The sequence below is a fragment of the Pipistrellus hanaki genome (genome assembly GCF_964339955.1).
Source record: "Pipistrellus hanaki genome assembly, chromosome: 14".
NCBI lineage: Eukaryota > Metazoa > Chordata > Mammalia > Chiroptera > Vespertilionidae > Pipistrellus > Pipistrellus hanaki.
This window is the reverse complement of record NC_140516.1, coordinates 1,751,191-1,769,530: the sequence shown is the minus strand read 5'-3', so window position 1 is coordinate 1,769,530 and position 18,340 is coordinate 1,751,191. Positions and strand designations below refer to the sequence as shown.

At 40.2% G+C, this 18,340-nt stretch overlaps 1 protein-coding gene across 4 annotated transcripts in view; it reads left to right on the top strand.

The window, feature by feature from the left end:
• WAPL (WAPL cohesin release factor) overlaps positions 1-18,340 on the top strand; it is a 92,340-nt gene that overhangs the window by 42,115 nt on the left and 31,885 nt on the right. For all 4 annotated transcript variants that reach the window (XM_084904134.1, XM_084904133.1, XM_084904136.1 and 1 more), the window contains one exon: positions 16,120-16,215. In XM_084904134.1, coding sequence (XP_084760260.1) covers positions 16,120-16,215 — 96 coding nt within the window. The remainder of the gene's footprint in view (positions 1-16,119; positions 16,216-18,340) is intronic.

Here is an 18,340-nt window from a genome sequence, read left to right as displayed (position 1 = left end):
ATGTGTGACATATGCGAGCATCTCGCCCAACTGAATCTGAAGCTGCAGGGACGCAAACAAGTCATCACGAAGATGTCTGACATGATCACAGCATTCCAGCGTAAACTTCAACTATGGAAGTCCCAACTGGAACAGGACAATCTTGCCCACTTTCCCGTTTGTTTGAGTATCTCAACCACTATTTCTGGTACTTTTCCTTGCAGTCGGCTGGCTACCAAAGTTAGCCGTTTACTAAGTGAATTTGAGCGGCGCTTCTCTGACTTTAGAACACAGCACTCAGGCTTTGACATCTTTGCCAATCCTTTTACAGTTGATGTCAACAATGTGCCCCATCACCTTCAGATGGAGATAATCGAGCTTCAGTCTGACAGTGGCCTGAAATCAAGGTTTCAGGATGTTGAAATTGAGGTCTTCTACCCTCTACTGCCCCCTGACTCAATGCCAGAGCTCCGACTTCATGCTGCCCGTATTCTATCCATGTTCGGGAGCACCTATCTTTGTGAACAGATGTTTTCAATAATGAATCTGAACAAAAACAAGCACAGATCACGCATTACCGATGACAACCTCCATGCTGTTTTGCGGGTTGCTACAGCCCAAGAAATAAAACCGAACATTGACTCATTGATCCGGGGAAAACGGTGTCAGACATCTAGCCAGAAAACAAAACAATGAGCATTTTAGGTACATTCCAATATTACTGTTTTGCTTGATACCAATATTACTGTTTTGCTTGATAGCATGTGAGTTGGTTAACAGCACTGTTAAGGAAAAGATTGTTCCACTCATTTTAAATTCACATTTCTGGTTAACATTGTCAGTTTATGACTGTTCAGTAAACCATTCGGCCCGCGATTTAGGCTGGATTTTAGATTTTGGCCCCTTCTCTGATTGAGTTCGACACCCCTAGTCTAGTCTCTCCCCCAATGAGCTCGGTATTGGGGTTCAGTTCAGCTGGAAGTGGAGTTGGAGGTGGCATTCAGAGCAGACTGGAGACCCTGTCTCCTTCTCGCCAGGGCAATCCTGCGGCACAGCCAACCGTCCCTTCTCTGCGCGCAATGTTGTGCCTCCGGGACCTCCTTTCGCCGCTTCCCCGGGGTTCAGCCTTTCCACCTTACAGCCCAGCTCCCTCTATTTGAGCCTGGCTCCCCGGGGTCTGGCCTAGAACTGGGATTCAGAGCATTTGGAACTGGGGCCCAGCACAGTCGGAGCTTTTATCTCCTTCCCGCTAGGGAACGCCAGCCAGGCACTCAGCCTCCCTCCTCTCCTGCTCCGTCCTCTCTGTGCGTGTGCCGTCTGTCTCCGTACCTTAGGCTTTTACAGCTCCTCCGCTCTTCCTTCTGGTTTTCTCCTTGCTTCTCGTTGTAGAATTTCCAGTCAGTCAACTTTCCTGTAGTTCTGGGTAATGTCCATTTTATATTTTAGTTGTATTTTATTGAAATTGTGTGCACCTGCGGCTAGGTGTTTACCTGTGCAGCCGTCTTGGATTCTCCTCTTTCCTCAGCTTCTTTTTTTTTTTTTTTTAATATATTTTATTGATTTTTTACAGAGAGGAAGGGAGAGAGATAGAGAGCTAGAAACGTCGATGAGAGAGAAACATCGACCAGCTGCCTCTTGCACACCCCCTACCGGGGATGTGCCCGCAACCAAGGTACATGCCCTTGACCGGAATCGAACCTGGGACCTTTCAGTCCGCAGACCGACGCTCTACCACTGAGCCAAACCGGTTTTTTCTTTCCTCAGCTTCTAATACTCATCTTTTAAAATATATATCCTTAACAATTTTTTAAAAGGCCAAATCTAGATTTTCCTGTTTGAATTGCCACCAAAGTACCCCTCCGCTCCACACATCCTTCCACACACACACCATACACACTTGGCATTGCAGCTCTTGGTTTTGGCAGAACTTAGAGTGTGCTAATTGGTGTGATTCTGGTCTGATATTCTTGAGTGGGAACATCTGGATTAATTTATTTTTTAAATCTTCATTGGAAGATATGTTTACTGATTTGAAAGAGAGGGAGGGGAGGTGAGGAAAGAGGGGGCGGGGAGAGCAATATCAATGTGAGAGAGAAGCATTAATCGGCTGTCTCCCATTAAACTTGCAACCTTTTGGTGTGCCCGACAATGTTCCAGCCAGCTGAACCACTTGGCCAGAGCAGGCTGGATGAATTCTGATCAGGTTACTGTATTTGTCCTCATTTAGTACATAGTCTTCTTTGAAAACTCGGGTACTATTTTAAAAGTTCATATGACTTAAAGGCAGTTATTCTTATTTTTTTCCCTTTTGGGAACCAGTTTAATGAAGGATAGCATAATACTGTCATTTCTTCTTAGCTTCTTAGCTTTTCATGAAGGAACTTTTCTTTCCTCTGCTTTATAATTGTGACTCAACACACCATTCTGTTTAACCATAGCCTTGGCATTATAATTGTAAAAACAGATTTTTATCCATTATCTTGATAGAAACTGGATTCTCTCTTATGAATATATGATTCCTTCATAAGCCTGTTTTTGGCACATTTTTTCTTCACTGTAATAGTGTGTTACATTTGAGGTTCTCTTTATTTGTTGTTGTGATAATTGAATAGTAAAGAATAATATATTTAAGATCACTAGAACTGAACTGTATTAAAATGATTTCAATCTTAGAATATTCCTAAAGAGCTTTCTACTTAATTTATTCTAAATAAACAAACAATTCACAGATATTTTAACCGAGAAAAGTTGAGGAATCTGGTTAATATGACATGGCTGCTTCACAAACCAGAATAAAATTAACAAGATTAAAGATGAGCCTGGTGGTGCAGTCAGAACGATCCAGATAAAACTTAGCTAGGTTGCTAAATGGTACGGTAAGGATGACTTTCATTTTTCATGAAAAGTTGGTTATATTTTTTGCAGATACTGTACACAGTCACTTTTACTGAGTGACATTAGCATGTGATGTAGTGTATAATTTTCAGATCCAAATCATTTCAGAGTATGTGAATTATATCATTTTGGAATCATGTGAAGACCTCAAAGTCAGTCATTGTCATGCACTTTGGTTCCTCTCCCCACAGTGTGTAATAATTACATTCAGATGTTGTTTATCTCACTAATTTTTAGAAAGCAGGGTGTATCTTCATTTCCTCCCCCTTCCTATAGTAAACCCTCTTAATAAACCCAAGTTTAAAAAAATATTTTTATTGATTTTAGAGAGGAAGGAGAGAAAGGGAGAGATATGGGGGTGGGGGGAAGATAGATATCAGTAATAATTGAGAATCATTAATCTGCTGCCTTTTGTATGCCCCATACTGAGAATTGAACCTGCAACCTGGGCATGTGACCTCCTAGGTATATGTCAGTGCTCAACTACTGTGCCACACCAGGGGTGAATGTGTCCTTTTAATATAAAATTTTCAGTTATTATCTACATAGCTAGTTTTCAAGGGCTTTTTGAAAAATTTTTCATTATGGTTAAAACCACAACATGAGATATGCCCTCTTAAGAAACTCTTAATGTACCATACAGTATTACCCTGTTTCCCCGAAAATAAGACAGTGTCTTATATTAATTTTTGCTCCCAAAGATGCGCTAGGTCTTATTTTCAGGGGATGTCTTATTTTTCCATGAAGACGAATACGGTACACATTTATTGTTAAGTGAAAATAAAGGAAATTTATTACCTGTGTACAGTATGGTAGTAAGGTAGTTGTCAACACAAACCAGACAAACTGAATCCTACAGTATCAAGAATTTACTCATGTATTCAATGACAATCATGTCATCATCTTCTGGAACATCATCGTAACAATCCAATTCCTTAATTTCCTGGTGCATTTCTTGTGACTCCATTTCTTTCAGAATCCGTGGACCAAATCTCTCATGTTTAGCCTAGGAGGGGGCCTTATTTTCGGGGGATGCCTTATATTTCACTCAGAAGGAAACCTGTAGGTAGGTCTTATTTTCGGAGGATGTCTTATTTTCGGGGAAACACGGTATTAGCTGTGAGCTCAACGTTCTACAACAGATCTCTCAAACTTTTTCATCTTGCATAACAAACTGTATACCCCTTGAACAGCAACACCCCGTTTCTTCCACCAGCCCTTGCCAACCACCATTCTTTATGTTTTAATGAGTTTGATGACTTTAGATATTTTATACAAATGGTGACATGTGGTATTAGTCTCTCTGAGACTTGCTTTATTTAGCACAACATCCTAAGGGTGTCAAACGATAGTAGTTGACACCAATTTAGTGCCACATGAATCCCCAATTTGGGGTGAGATGAAGGAAACTATTCAGAGCAGTCAGTTGATATAGCACTGCCGTGAACAGCTCAGTAGTGATGCAGAGCTGCTGTGAAAAGAGCATGACTAAGGTTGCTCCCTGGCCAGGCAGCCTTGGTGCCAGGCCCTTGTTTGGCTAGGCTGCTCTGCTCTGCGACCGTGCTCCAGTGAGAGACATTTTCATTTTGGTGTCTTACAGTCTTCAGTCTTTAGTGGAGAAGGTGCTTTCCCAGCCAGATGAGAGTTGGCTTATATGGACAAAAGTTCCCACCCCTGGTTCCTGACTAGTCCATCCTCATGCAAATAAGGATGCCAAATCCTTATAGTAGTTTGATTGGGCCAGTAGAGCCATGCTGATTGGTCAGATCTATGCAACTGATTGAATGAGGAAAGCTTTAATACTATTGGTTGAAATAGGATTCCAGGAAACCACTTAAGGACTGGCTCAGATGACAGAAACTGCAGTGTAGGGGCAGCAGGTTAACAAAGAGGCTTCTCCACAAAGAGCGATTTGCATGTGAGGCCCTTGTGCAGAAATAGCTGTTTAGCCTTCTAATTTATTTACTTTTTAATCCTCACCCGAGGATATTTTTCCATGGTCTTTTAGGGAGAGTGTAAAAGAGAGGAGAAACATCAGTGAGAGAGAAACACATTGACTGGTTGCCTCTAGTGCCCGGACCAGGCCAGGCCTGAGAGGAGCCTGCAATCAAGGTATGCGCCCTTGATCAGAACTTGGGACCCTTTGGTCCACGCTCTATCTGCTGAGCCAAACTGGCTTGGCGGCTTCTGACTTTATTTAAGTCCAGTTAGCCAAGAGGAGCTTTTCTTAGTAGGTGTCTTCCCCTGCCTTCTCCACCCCTGCCCCGGGGTTCACAGGGCTCATACATATTGTTGCATGGGATTGAATTTTATGGTTGAATAATACTCTATTTTATGGTTGAATAATATTCTGGTGTATGGATGTATGTAACATTTCTTTATCCATTCATCTGTTGAGGGCCAGTTAGGTTGTTTCCACTTGGTTATTGTGATTAAATGCTGCAATGAACATGGGAGTGCATGTATTTCTTGAAGATCCTGATTTCAGTTCTTTTGTATAAATACCCCAGAGTTGAATTGCAGGATCATGTGCTAGTTCTGTTTTTAAATTTTTTGGTATCTCCATACTGTGTTCCATAATAGCTACACTATTTAAATCCCTACTAACAGCCCTAGCTTGTTTGGTTCAGTGGACAGAGTGTCTGTTTGCAGACTGAGGGATCCCAGCTTCAAGGGTACATGCCCAGGTTTCGGGTTCTATTCCCTGTGGGGAGACATGCAGGAGGCAGCTGATCAATGATTTCTCTCTCATCATTGATGTTTCTATCTCTCTCCCTCTCTTTCTCCCTTTCTCTCTGAAATCAATAAAAATATATTTTAAGAAATAAAAAGAAGTGTGGCTTCAAGATAGGAGCCAGGAACAGCTCCAATAATCCGAAGTCCAAGTGGATAATGGAATGTCATTCAGCCATTAAAAAAAAATTCCACTAACAGAGTTTAAGGAAATGGTTCCAATTTGACCGCCACCACTTATTTTGTTTTTTGTTTGTTTGTTTGTTTGTTTTTTCTGTTCTTTTGACAGTGGCTATCTTAATGGATTTTATAACTCATTGAGATTCTGATTTGCATTTTTCTTTTTTTTAAAATATATTTTATTGATTTTTTACAGAGAGGAAGGGAGAGGGATAGAGAGCTAGAAACATGGATGAGAGAGAAACATCAACCAACTGCCTCCTGCACAGCCCCCACCGGGGGTGTGCCCGCAACCAAGGCACATGCCCTTGACTGGAATCGAACCCAGGACCTTTCAGTCCACTGGCCTGTCGCTCTATCCACTGAGCCAAACCGAGCCAAACCGGTTCCGGCTCTTTTTTTTTTTTTTTTTTTTTTTTTTTAAATCTTCATTGTTCAGATTGTTACAGATGTTCTTCTTCCCCCCCCCCCCCCTTTTTCTCCCCTCCACCCAGTTCACACCCCACCCCATGCCCTTAACCCCACTGTCCTCATCCATCGGTGTAAGATTTTTGTCCAATTTCTTCCCACACCCTCCAAACCCTTCCCCCTGAGAATTGTCAGTCCACTTCCTTTCGGTGCCCCTGATCCTATTATAATCATCAGTTTATTCTGTTCATCAGATTTTTTATTCACTTGATTTTTAGATTTACTTGTTGATAGATATGTATTTGTTGTCACTTTGTTGTTCATAATTTTTTTAAAAATATATTTTATTGATTTTGTACAGAGAGGAAGGGAGAGAGATAGAGAGTTAGAAACATCGATGAGAGAGTCATCGATCAGCTGCCTCCTGCACACCCCCTACTGGGAATCTGCCCGCAACCAAGGTACATGCCCTTGACCGGAATCGAACCCGGGACCCTTCAGTCCCCAAGCCGACGCTCTATCCATTGAGCCAAACCGGTCCGGCTGTTGTTCATAATTTTTATCTTTACCTTTTTCTTCTACTTCCTCTTCTTTTTTTTTTCTTTTTTTTTTTTCTTAATATATTTTATTGATTTTTTTACAGAGAGGAAGGAGAGGGAGAGAGAGTTAGAAACGTCGATGAGAGAGAAACATTGACCAGCTGCCTCCTACACACCCCCTACCGTGGATGTGCCCACAACCAATGTACATGCCCTTGAGTGGAATATAACCTGGGACCTTTCAATCTGCATACCGAGGCTCTACCACTGAGCCAAAAGGTTTCGGCTACTTCCTCTTCTTAAATAATACCCTTCAGCATTTCATATAATACTGGTTTGGTGGTGATAAAACTCCCTTAGCTTTTTCTTATCTGTGAAGCTCTTTATCTGACCTTCGATTCTAAATGAGAACTTTCCTGGGCAGAGTAATCTTGGTTTGTAGGTTCTTGCTATTCATCACTTTGAATATTTCTTGCCACTCCCTTCTGGCCTGTGTAGTTTCTGTTGAGAAATCAGCTGACAGTCTTACAGGTACTACCTTGTAGTTAACTGTTTTTCTCTTGCTGCTTTTAAGATTCTCTCTCTGTCTTTTGCTCTTGGCATTTTAATTATGATGTGTCTTGGTGTGGCCTTCTTTGGATTCCTTTTGTTTGGGGTTCTCTGTGCTTTCTGGACTTGTAAGTATTTCTTTCACCAGGTATGGGAAGTTTTCTTTCAATATCTTGCTCTCTCTTCTTCTGGCACCCCCATAATTTGGATGGTGGTACGTTTGAAGTTGTCCCAGGAGCTCCTTACACTATCTTCATATTTTTGGATTCTTTTTGCTTTTTGCTTTTCCAGTTGGGTATTTTTTGCTTCCTCATATTTCAGATCTTTGACTTGATTTTGGGGATCCTCTAGTCTACTGTTCAATTTTTGTATATTATTCTTTATTTCAGTCAGTGTATGCTTAATTTCTGACTGGTCCTTGTCCGTTTTTTTAATTTATTTATTTATTTTTGGCATTCTCACTAAGATCCTCAGAGGTTTCTAGAAGATTCTTGAGTAACCTTATAAGTCTGGTTTTGAACTGAATATCCAGTAGTTGCTTTCCTCCATTTCTTTCATTTGTGACATGTTTCTTTGTCTCTGCATTTTGGCTGCTTCCCTGTGTTAATAGAGTGGCCTTGTGTGCTAGATGTGCTCTAGGGCCCAATCACCTGAGTTGGACACTCTTGGTGCACCCATTTTTGGGCTGGGTGCACAGTCTTGTTGTAGTTAAGCCTTGATTGTTGTTGGTATCACTGGGAGGAATTGACCTCCAGGCCAATTGGCTGTGGGGTCTAGCTGTGTTAACAATGGAAGAACTGCTGTGCAGGAGACACCCTTATGGGGCAGAACTTGCTTCAGTGGGGCTTTGGTGCTCACTGAGTGTGTCCCTTGAGTGTGTCTCTTATGGATTTGGAGAGTTGTAATCTGGTATGGTTTCACACTGACCACTGGGTGCACTGGCTCTTGGATCTTCAAGGAGGTGCAAAGTCATCCAATGTCTGAGGCCACCCAGCAAGAGCCACAGAGAGATCTGCAAATTTCTCCTCTTTGGGGTTTGGAGGTTCCCAGATGAGGCCCAGCTGTGAAGCAAGCCAGGCTGCTGCTGCCAGGCGTTGAGCCTTCTTTTGGAAGCTTTGGAGCTCTCTGATCCACCTGTAGTTGGTCAGGTTTTAGGCTGCTAAAGGACAGGCCATTCATATGCAAAAGCCGCTGTACACAGCTTTGGTGGGGTTATAAATTGGGTGGGACAGGGTCTCAGGTAATCACCAGGGTGGAGCAAACAGCAATGGCTGCCTATCAACCCTACACAAGGGAGGTCCTCGCCTCTTCGCATCCTGCGTCCCCACACAGGAATAATGATAACTGTGAGCACCTCTGAGAGAAAGCCGCTCTCACGTTCCTGCCTGATGCCAGACAGTCCGGTTTCTCCCTGTGTGAGTCTAGGTCCCCAGAGTCTCACCCGGAACTGGAGCTCAGAGCAATTGGGAGCTATATTTTGCTCCCTATTGAAAAAGACAATAACACACCCAGTTGTCAGCCTGTTTTGCATGTGCCTCTGCACCTCCTACCTGTCTCAATGTGCTTTTTTCTTTTCTTTTAGTTGTACAACTTCCACTCAGCCAACTTTCCTGTGGTTCTGGTTGACATTTATTTTGTCTTTTAGTTGTACTTTGATGTGGTTGTGAGAAGCAACAAGTATAGGGGTTTACCTATGCCACCATCTTGGTTCCTCCTGAATTTTTCTTAATGACTAATGATGATGTTGAGCATCTTTTCATAAATCTTACTGTTCCTTTGTATGTCTTCTTTGGAGAAATTTAAGTTCTTGTCCCATTTCTTATTGTTTTGCTGTTAAACTCTAAGAGTTTCTTTTATAGTTGACCCATGATCAATATGGGAGTTAGGAGTACTAACCATCTCTTTATCCCCAAGTCAGAAATACGTGTATAGTCGAAACCAGTTTGGCTCAGTGGATAGAGCGTCAATCTGTGGACTGAAGGGTCCCAGGTTTGATTCCGGTCAAGGGCATGTACCTTGGTTGCGGGCACATCCCCAGTAGGGGCTGTGCAGAAAGCAGCTGATCGATGAGTCTCTCTCATCAATGCTTCTAACTCTCTATCCCTCTCTCTTCCTCTCTGGAAAAATCAATAAAGTAAAATAAAAAAAACGTGTATAATTTTTAACTCAAAAAATATATATAGTCTGTACTTTACATCTGTGGATTCAGCTAACTGTGGGTTGAAAACAATATTGTGATCGACAGTGGGAATCCAAAAATACTGGTTTTTTTTAATCCACCATAGACTGAATATGCTATTGGCTGGATCTACAAATGCAAAACGCTCAGATATGAAGGCCAAACTGTGTTTATTGAAAAATATCATATATTAACACCTTTTCAGTTCAAACCCACATGGATTAAGGGTCAACTATGTTTTCTTTCTTTTTAAAAAATTTATCTTGAAATACATTTTCATTGCTTTCAGAGAGGAAAGGAAGAGAAAGAGAGAGAGAGAGAGAGAGAGAGAGAGAGAGAGAGAGAGAGAGAGAGACACATTGATCGGCTACCTCCTCCTTGCCCCCTACTGAGGATTGAGCCCACAACCTGGGCATGTGCCCTTGATCAGAATTGAACCCAGGACTCTGAAATCTGTAGTCTGAAGCTCTATTTGCTTAGCCACACTGGCTAGGGCTTTAAAAAATTGTTTTTATGCTCACTCAGTGATTGAGCATTGATCTGTGAATGATAAGGTCACAGTTCAATTCCCAGTCAGGGCACATGCTCAGGTTGCGGGCTCAATCTCCTTTGGAGGGCATGCTGGAGGCAGCCAGTTGATGATTCTCTCTCATCATTGATGTTTTTTCTCTCTCTCTCTCCCTCTCCCTTTTCTCTCTGAAATCAATAAAAATATGTTTTTAAAAATTTTATCTTTATTGTTGAGAATATTATAGATGTCCCCCTAGGGTCAACTATTTTCTAACACTTAACAAATATATCATCTGCAAGCATTTTTTCCTTTTCTGTAGGTTGCCTCTTAAAAAATGTTTTATTGATTGTTAGAGAGGAAGGGAAAGGGATAGAAACATTGATGAGAGAAACATTGTGTATTCTGACCAGGAATCTTGGTTCCTGGGTTGATATTCAACCACTGAGCATACTGGCTGGGATGCCTCTTCGTGCTTTTGTTTTCTTTGCTGTGCAGAAGCAGCCTTTTAGTTTGATGTACCTACTTTTCTATGGTTGTTTATGTTGCTTGGGCTTTTGGTGTCATGTCTAGGAAGTTATTGCCAGAACCAGTGTTCTGTATCTTTTCTTGTATTTTTTCAAGGAGTTTTACCATTTTAGATCTTATGTGTAAGTTTTGAATCCATTTTGAGTTGATTTTTGTATAATCCAGTTTCCCAGCACCGTTTGTTGAAGGGACTGTCCCCAGTGTGTTGTTTTGGCTCCCTTGATGAAGAGCATTTGACCATATGCCTGTAGATTCTGGGCTCTCATTCTGTTTCATTGATCTATATATCTATCTTTATCTCGGTATCCTGCTATTTTGATTACTGTAGCTTTGTGATATGTTTTGAAATCAGGAAATGTGAGTCTTCCAAGTTTTTTGTTATCTCAAGACTGTTTTGGCTATTTAAGTTGCTTGTGGTTCCATATGAATTTTAAGTTTGTTTTCTGATTACTACTGTAAAAAATACCATTCGTAGGAATACATTGAATCTATAGATTACTTTGGGTAAGTAGTATGGACTTTTGAGCAATATAGTCTTCCAATCCAGGATATCTTTCCTTTTATTTGTATTTTTAGTTTCTTTTCAACAATATTTTGTAGGTGTCAGTATACAGGTCTTTGGCCTTGTTTGGTTAAGTTTATTCCTGAGTATTTTTTATTTTTGATGCAATTATAATGGGATTTATTTCACTTTATCTTTTCAATTGTTTTTGTTAGTTGTATTAGAAATGAACCTGATTTTTGTATCTTGACTTGGTATTGTACAACGTTTACTGATGAATACGTTTATTAGTTCAAAAAGTTAATTTTATATGTGCAATCTTTAGTTTTCTGCATCTAAGATCATGTCATCTGTGAATAAAGAATTTTTTTTTTTTTTTTTTTTTTTTTTTTTAGAGAGAAATTTTTATTTCTATTTTGGATGCTTTTTATTTCTTTTTCTTATCTAATTGCTTTTACTAATATGTACAGTACTGTTTTGAATAAAAGCAGTATGAACCTTTTAATGTGTTCTTGAATTTGTTTCTCTAGTATTTTGTTGAGGATTTTGCATTTATATCCATCAGGGATATTATTCAGTGGCTTTTGAGATGAGTTAGATCAATGTATCCCAGTCTGCTTTTTTATAAATGTTAAAGTGTTTTCGTGTCAGTTATTCCATTTGTTTACTGCAGTCTCTTAGTTAGGTGGGTAGACCATTATATTCTAATATTCTTATAAAGATGCTGTACTCAGATGGAATTGCACATGATTACATAATAACTATCATTGGTATTATCAATAATAATATTTGTATACCACATATTGTTTTAAGCACTCTTCTGAGTGTCTTACATATATTTATTTAAACTTCACAACTCATTGCAGTAGGTACTGTTATTAACCACATTTTAGAGATGAGAAAAATGTTTAGTAATTAGTAGTAGAGCTTACTATTTATCTGGCTTATAATCCAGACCTTATGGTTCCTAACTCTACTTTGTTAACTGTTCAGTGTGTTGCCACTTAAAATTAACTAGGAGGGTGTCAATTTAATTTAGAACTTTGACCTGACATGCTATTTTGTTACCTCTGGAACTAGATAACCTTTCATTCATTCAATCACTCATTCATGTTTAAATATATGTTTTTATTGATTTTTAGAGAGAGAGAAAGGGAGAGAGAAAAAGAAATGTCAATGTGAGGGAAACATCGACCAATTGCCTTCCATATGTGCCCAACCAGTGATTGAGCCTGCAACCTTTTTGGTGCTAAGGATGACACTCCTACTAACTGAGCTAAAATCAGTGAGTTTTAAAAGGAAAGTTTTTGAGTTTTGAAGTACCTATTCTTTCCACAGGTCAGTGGTTTGTGTATTAGAGGTTGTTTAAACGAGTAGCATGCCGGCACCGGTTTGGCTCAGTGGATAGAGCGTCGGCCTGCGGACTGAAAGGTCCCGGGTTCGATTCCGGTCAAAGGCATGTACCTTGGTTGCGGGCACATCCCCAGTAGGGGGTGTGCAAGAGGCAGCTGGTCGATGATTCTCTCTCATCGACATTTCTAACTCTCTATCGCTCTCTCTTCCTCTCTGTGAAAAATCAATAAAATATATATTAAAAAAATAAAAATAAAAATAGACGAGTAGCATATTATATGGTGGATGCTTGAGTGCCTATGTTGTTGTGTCTCAAGAGGCCTAGTTAAGTCATTGTGTGAGTACATAAACTGCTTTTTAGATTATCAAAGCACCATTACTTTATACAAACATGTTACATAAGAATAATTGGTCTGTTTATAAATGAGAGACTTTCTACTTGATGTAAGTTTCATAGTAGAATTTCTTTTAACATTAAGATTTTTTAACACATTTTTAAAAAAATATATTTTATTGATTTTTCACATAGAGGAAGGGAGAGAAAGAGAGTTAGAAACATCGATAAGAGAGAGTCATCGATCAGCTGCCTCTTGCACACCCCCTACTGGGGATATGTCCGCAACCAAGGTACATGCCCTTGACCGGAATCGAACCCGGGACCCTTCAGTCCCCAAGCCGACGCTCTATCCATTGAGCCAAACCGGTCTTGGCAGATCTTCTAACACGTTTAATATGTGAATCAATTTAAGCTTTATCTTTTAAAAACCAGTTGTTGCCCTGGCTAGTGTGGCTCAGTTGGTTGGGCATTGTCCTGAGCACTGAACGGTTGCAGGCTTGCTTCCCAGTCATGGTTCATGTCCAGATGGCTCAGTTCTCCATAGGGGACATGTAGTAGGAGGCAGCAGATCATCCTCTCCTTTCCTCTTTCTCTCTTAAAAACAAACAAACAAACAAAAAAAAACCTTAAAAAGCAGACAGTTCTTATGGAGTTTACACTGCAATCTTTTTTTTTTTTTTTTTAATATTCAAAATATATATTTTATTGATTTTTTTACAGAGAGGAAGAGAGAGGGATAGAGAGAATCATCGATCAGCTGCCTCTTGCACACCCCCTACTGGGGATGTGCCCACAACCAAGGTACATGCCCTTGACCGGAATTGAACCCAGGACCTTTTGGTCTGCAGGCTGACCCTCTATCCACTGAGCCAAACAGGTTTTGGCTACACTGCAATCTTGATGTTATAACATGGTTAATTTGAAGATAATCCTACCTAATAAAAGAGTACGGTGATATGCAAATTAACCACCACTCTGCTACAACCACCAGCCACGCCCATCAGCCAATCAGAGCGAGTATGCAAATAAATCCAACCAAGATGGCTACAGCCACAGAGAGCAGGAGGGAGGCTTGGGTTTCCCAGGCAACGGAAGAAGCCAAGCTTTCCACCTGCCCTTGCCAGCCTAAGCCTCCCCTCAAGGCTACAAAGTTTCAATTATAGAAGGTAAACAAATCCAAACAGAAATGGAAACAGCCATGGAGCGAGCAGGAGGCTTGGCTCCACTCCAGGCTACAAAGTTTAAATTGTTGAATATAAATAAACCCCAGATACCAGGGCCTCCACTTGGGCAAACTACCTGCAAACTACCACAGGCCCCTCGCCCAGGCCGCCCCAAGCCCCAAGGGAACCTCCACTCTGATCCAGGACACCCTTCGGGGCAAACCAACTGGCCCCCACCAGGCCTCTATCCTAATAAAAGAGTAAGATGCAGATTGACCATCACTCCAACACACAATAGCTGCCCCCTTGTGGTCAAAGATCCTGCCCCCATGTGGACACAAGATGGCTACCGCAGGGGAGGGCAGTTGAGAGGGACCAGACCTGCAAGGGAGAGCAGTTGAGAGGACCAGGCCTGTAGGGAAGGGCAGTTGGGAGGGACCTAGGCCTGCAAGGGCGGGCAGTTAAGAGCAAACATGCTGTCAGGGGAGCAGTTAGGCATCAATCAGGCTGACAGGAGAGTGGTTAGGGGGTGATCAGGCTGGCAGGCAGAAGCGCTTAGGGGCAATCAGGAAGGCAGGTAGGCAGGCAGTTGGGAGCCAGCAGTCCTGGATTGTGAGAGGGATCCCAGATTGGAGAAGGTGCAGACTGGGCTGAGGGACACCACCATCCCCTTCCCCCCGCTGCACAAATTTCGTGCACTGGGCCTCTAGTATTTGTATAAAAAGATAACTATGTCTGATGCTTAATTTCATATATGCTAGTTCATTGCAGCTTGTAAGGGAAGATGGGTAATATTTTTATGTAGATTTTTGGCCAATCTTGTATGTTTCTCCTCTTGTACTCTTATTTTTGTATTAGTACTGAAAACACATAAATCATCATAATTCTATAATCTCTAACGAGATTAAAACCACTTATTTGAAGGTTAAAGATCAAAATTTAACATTTATAAAGGATGGGCAAAATGTTGGTCTTTATTTAATCAGTTTCCTTTGGAATAATTGATATGTTCATTTTATACAGGTTTTATCCTGTGGATTTGATTATACATGTTCACAGTTCTTTATTCTCAATTCTGAAATAAAGAATGTTAAACTGAAAGTTTTTTTTTTCATTGTTTATAGTAAATTGATTTGCCAGTAAAGTACCCTAAACTGAGTTGGGACAATATCCTCTTTAGTGTAAATATGTATAAATTTTGCAGTAGAAATCATGGATATTATTACATAGTACTGCTTTAGACCTCTCTATGTTTTTATAACAGGCATATGTACAATATTTACCTTTATAAAATTTGAAAACTTTTGAATGATGGCACTCATCTGACCCTGAGTTTCACTTAAATGAATATAGGCCTTTATCACTTAATCCTGCCCCATTTCTATGGTTGGAAGAATGTGGGGCATGAATCAGTAGCATGAGGAATAAAGAACATATTGAATTAATTACATTGATTAATAAGTTAGCACAAGCCTGACAAGAGGTTTACTTTCTTCTCCTGATTGTTAATAGTTGTCCTCTAGAGCAGTGTTTCCCAACCTTCTCTCATGATGAGAATCACCTGGTGGAGTTGTTAAAACACAGATTCCTGAATCCCAACTAAGAAGTGCTAAACTAGAATTTTTGAGAACATATAGGTAAAATTGCATACCTAACCCAAACACTGCAGTGTTTCCCAACCTTCTCTCATGATGAGAATCACCTGGTAGAGTTGTTAAAACACAGATTCCTGAATCCCAACTAAGAAGTGCTAAACTAGAATTTTTGGGAACATATAGGTAAAATTGCATACCTAACTTAGTGCTCTGTATATAACATCTGTGTTAGAGCACTAGTTAAGTATACAATTTTACCTATATGTTCCCAAAAATTCTAGTTTAGCACTTCTTAGTTGGGATTCAGGAGTCTGTGTTTTAACAACTCCACCAGGTGATTCTCATCATGAGAGAAGGTTGGGAAACACTGCTCTAGAGCACTGATTATCAATTTCGTGGGAGAATGTCACAGTGACTCCATGTCTGCCATAGGCATGGGTACATAGTGGGAATATGAGCTAGATACTGTTTATCTGCTCTAAGGCAGTGGTTGCCAACTAGTAGTCCGTGGACCACTGATTGTCCGTGAGGTCCAAAAGGTTGGTGACAGCTGGTCTAGGGTATATGTTTATGCATTTAAATTATTCATTATGAGTTTTATTTTATGAAATGAGACAGTTTTATAAGGATGCAAAATATGGAAACAGTTGACCATTTTCTCATTTCTATAGTCTCCTACAAAAGCTGTGTATAATGCCAGACATTGGAACCATCCAGACTCAGAAGAACTACCTGGGCCACCAGTAGTAAAACCTCAGAGTGTTGCAGTAAGTGAACTGTACTTTTTAATTTCATGTTTGTTTATTTGTTATCTTTATTCATAATTTGCATGACTCTGACTTTCCTCTTTACCAGTTTATTTTGAACTTCTTAACTAAAATTTAGTGGCTTCCTAATAAAAATTTAGTTTAATTCATTAGAAAAGTGAGGATTGTGGATGGGATTACAGAAATTTGGGTCTTACCACGTTATAAATAAAAGCCTTAAATTTTTTTTTTTACTTCGGACCCACATTTGTGGAATTACTAGAGGCCCGGTGCACGAAATTCGTGCACAGGTGTTGTCCCTAGGCCTGGCCAACAATCAAAGTGTGAGCAGCATCTGGCGTGGAAGGGCAGATCCCAGCTAACCTCTGGGCACTAGGCAGCACCTGCCCCAGCCCCTGCACACCCACCTCCCCCTGAGTCATGAGCCTCCCAGCCCAGCTCCCTCATCACCTGGGAGCCAGGTGGCTGTCCTGCTGCTGCTGGTTGCTGTCTGCGGAGTGATTGGGCCCCATTCGAACCCCTTTTGGCTTGGCACCACTCACTTAACTGCTCTACCATCCTGCGCTCATTAGGACCCATCGGGGCTGGCAATGCCAGCGTGGCGTTGCCTACGCCCACCATGTTCCATGCCATACCCTTGTGGCCAGCGCACGTCAGAGCGAGTGGTTGAACTCCCAGTCGAACTCTCAGTCAAGTGGACATTTTGCATTTTAGGCTTTTATTGTATAGGATAGTGTTCCACTTTAAAGGGCAAATTAGTCTGTCTTTGAAATTTGTATTTAGAATTGTGTTATACATTATATCCTACATAGATGATAAAGTGGCTTTGAGTGGTTAATTCACTTTTTAGAGAACTTTTTCCTGCATTCCAGTAATTCAATTCAGAACACATTTGAAAAACATTCTTATCAAATAAATTTATTCAGAATAACTGCTAGGACTATATACAGTAATATTTCTAGATCAGTGGTTTCCAACAGAGGGGCAGTTTGATTTTTAAGGGAGCAATTTAAGAATGAGTTATTAATAGTGAATTTTTTGCATTTTTTATGATTCTAGGGGCCTCATATACAGGATATAAATATATATTATGGCATTTATGCATTTCAGTTCTCTATTGTTTTGAAACTTGCTTTTTTTTCATAGCACTTCATATTATTATTATTATTATTATTATTATTATAACAATTTCTTTGTGATTTCTTCCTCAGTACTTTAATCCTTTCATTCTTTTATTTTTCTCTTTCATGGATGCCAGGTTCTTTGAAAGTGTGTTTTGACCAAGTTAATGACATTTTAGGCTTCCTCCAGGTGAATAGGAGTTCACTTTTTGAATAATAAGAATTCTATGTTACAGGGGCATCAGGAATTTAGAGATGCTTAGGTGGGCATGGCTGTTCTAGATAATGGTAACTCCTCAGTCATCTGGAGTTATCAAGGAGTGAATTCTTTTTTGTTTTTAAGGAGTGAGTTTTTAACAACAAAAGTTAGATCTTTTTAAAATATAATGTATAATTCTCTTCTTAAGTTGAATACCTTAAACTTCTTTTAGTAGCATAATATCATCATTGTACATATTAGTAATTATATGCTATGCCCTTACTTTGGCTATTTATTTCTACCTTGAAGTACAGTTTTCTGTACTTAAAAATTCTTTTGTCTATCGGTTGTAGTTTTTCTATCTCATCCCTAGCTTCTTATCAATACTGCTTATATATAGAATTGTGGTTCTTTATTCTTTCTAATAGTCCTAAAAACAAAATAGCAAATTGTGTGAAATCTTGCCAAAACCGGTTTGGCTCAGTGGATAGAGCGTCAGCCTGCGGACTGAATGGTCCCGGGTTCGATTCCTGTCAAGGTCATGTACCTTGGCTGCGGGCACATCCCTGGTGGGGGGTGTGCAAGAGGCACCTGGTCGATGTTTCTCATCGACGTTTCTAACTCTTTCCCTCTTCCTTCCTCTCTGTAAAAATCAATAAATATAAAATAAAATAAAAAAAATTGTGTGAAATCTCAGTTTAAGAAAGAACAGTGGGAATTCCTGAGTGGTTCTTTTGTAAGTAAAACACATTATTAATTTTACCTTGTAGTAAATGGAATTTTTAAATGTCCCTTATGACCTTTC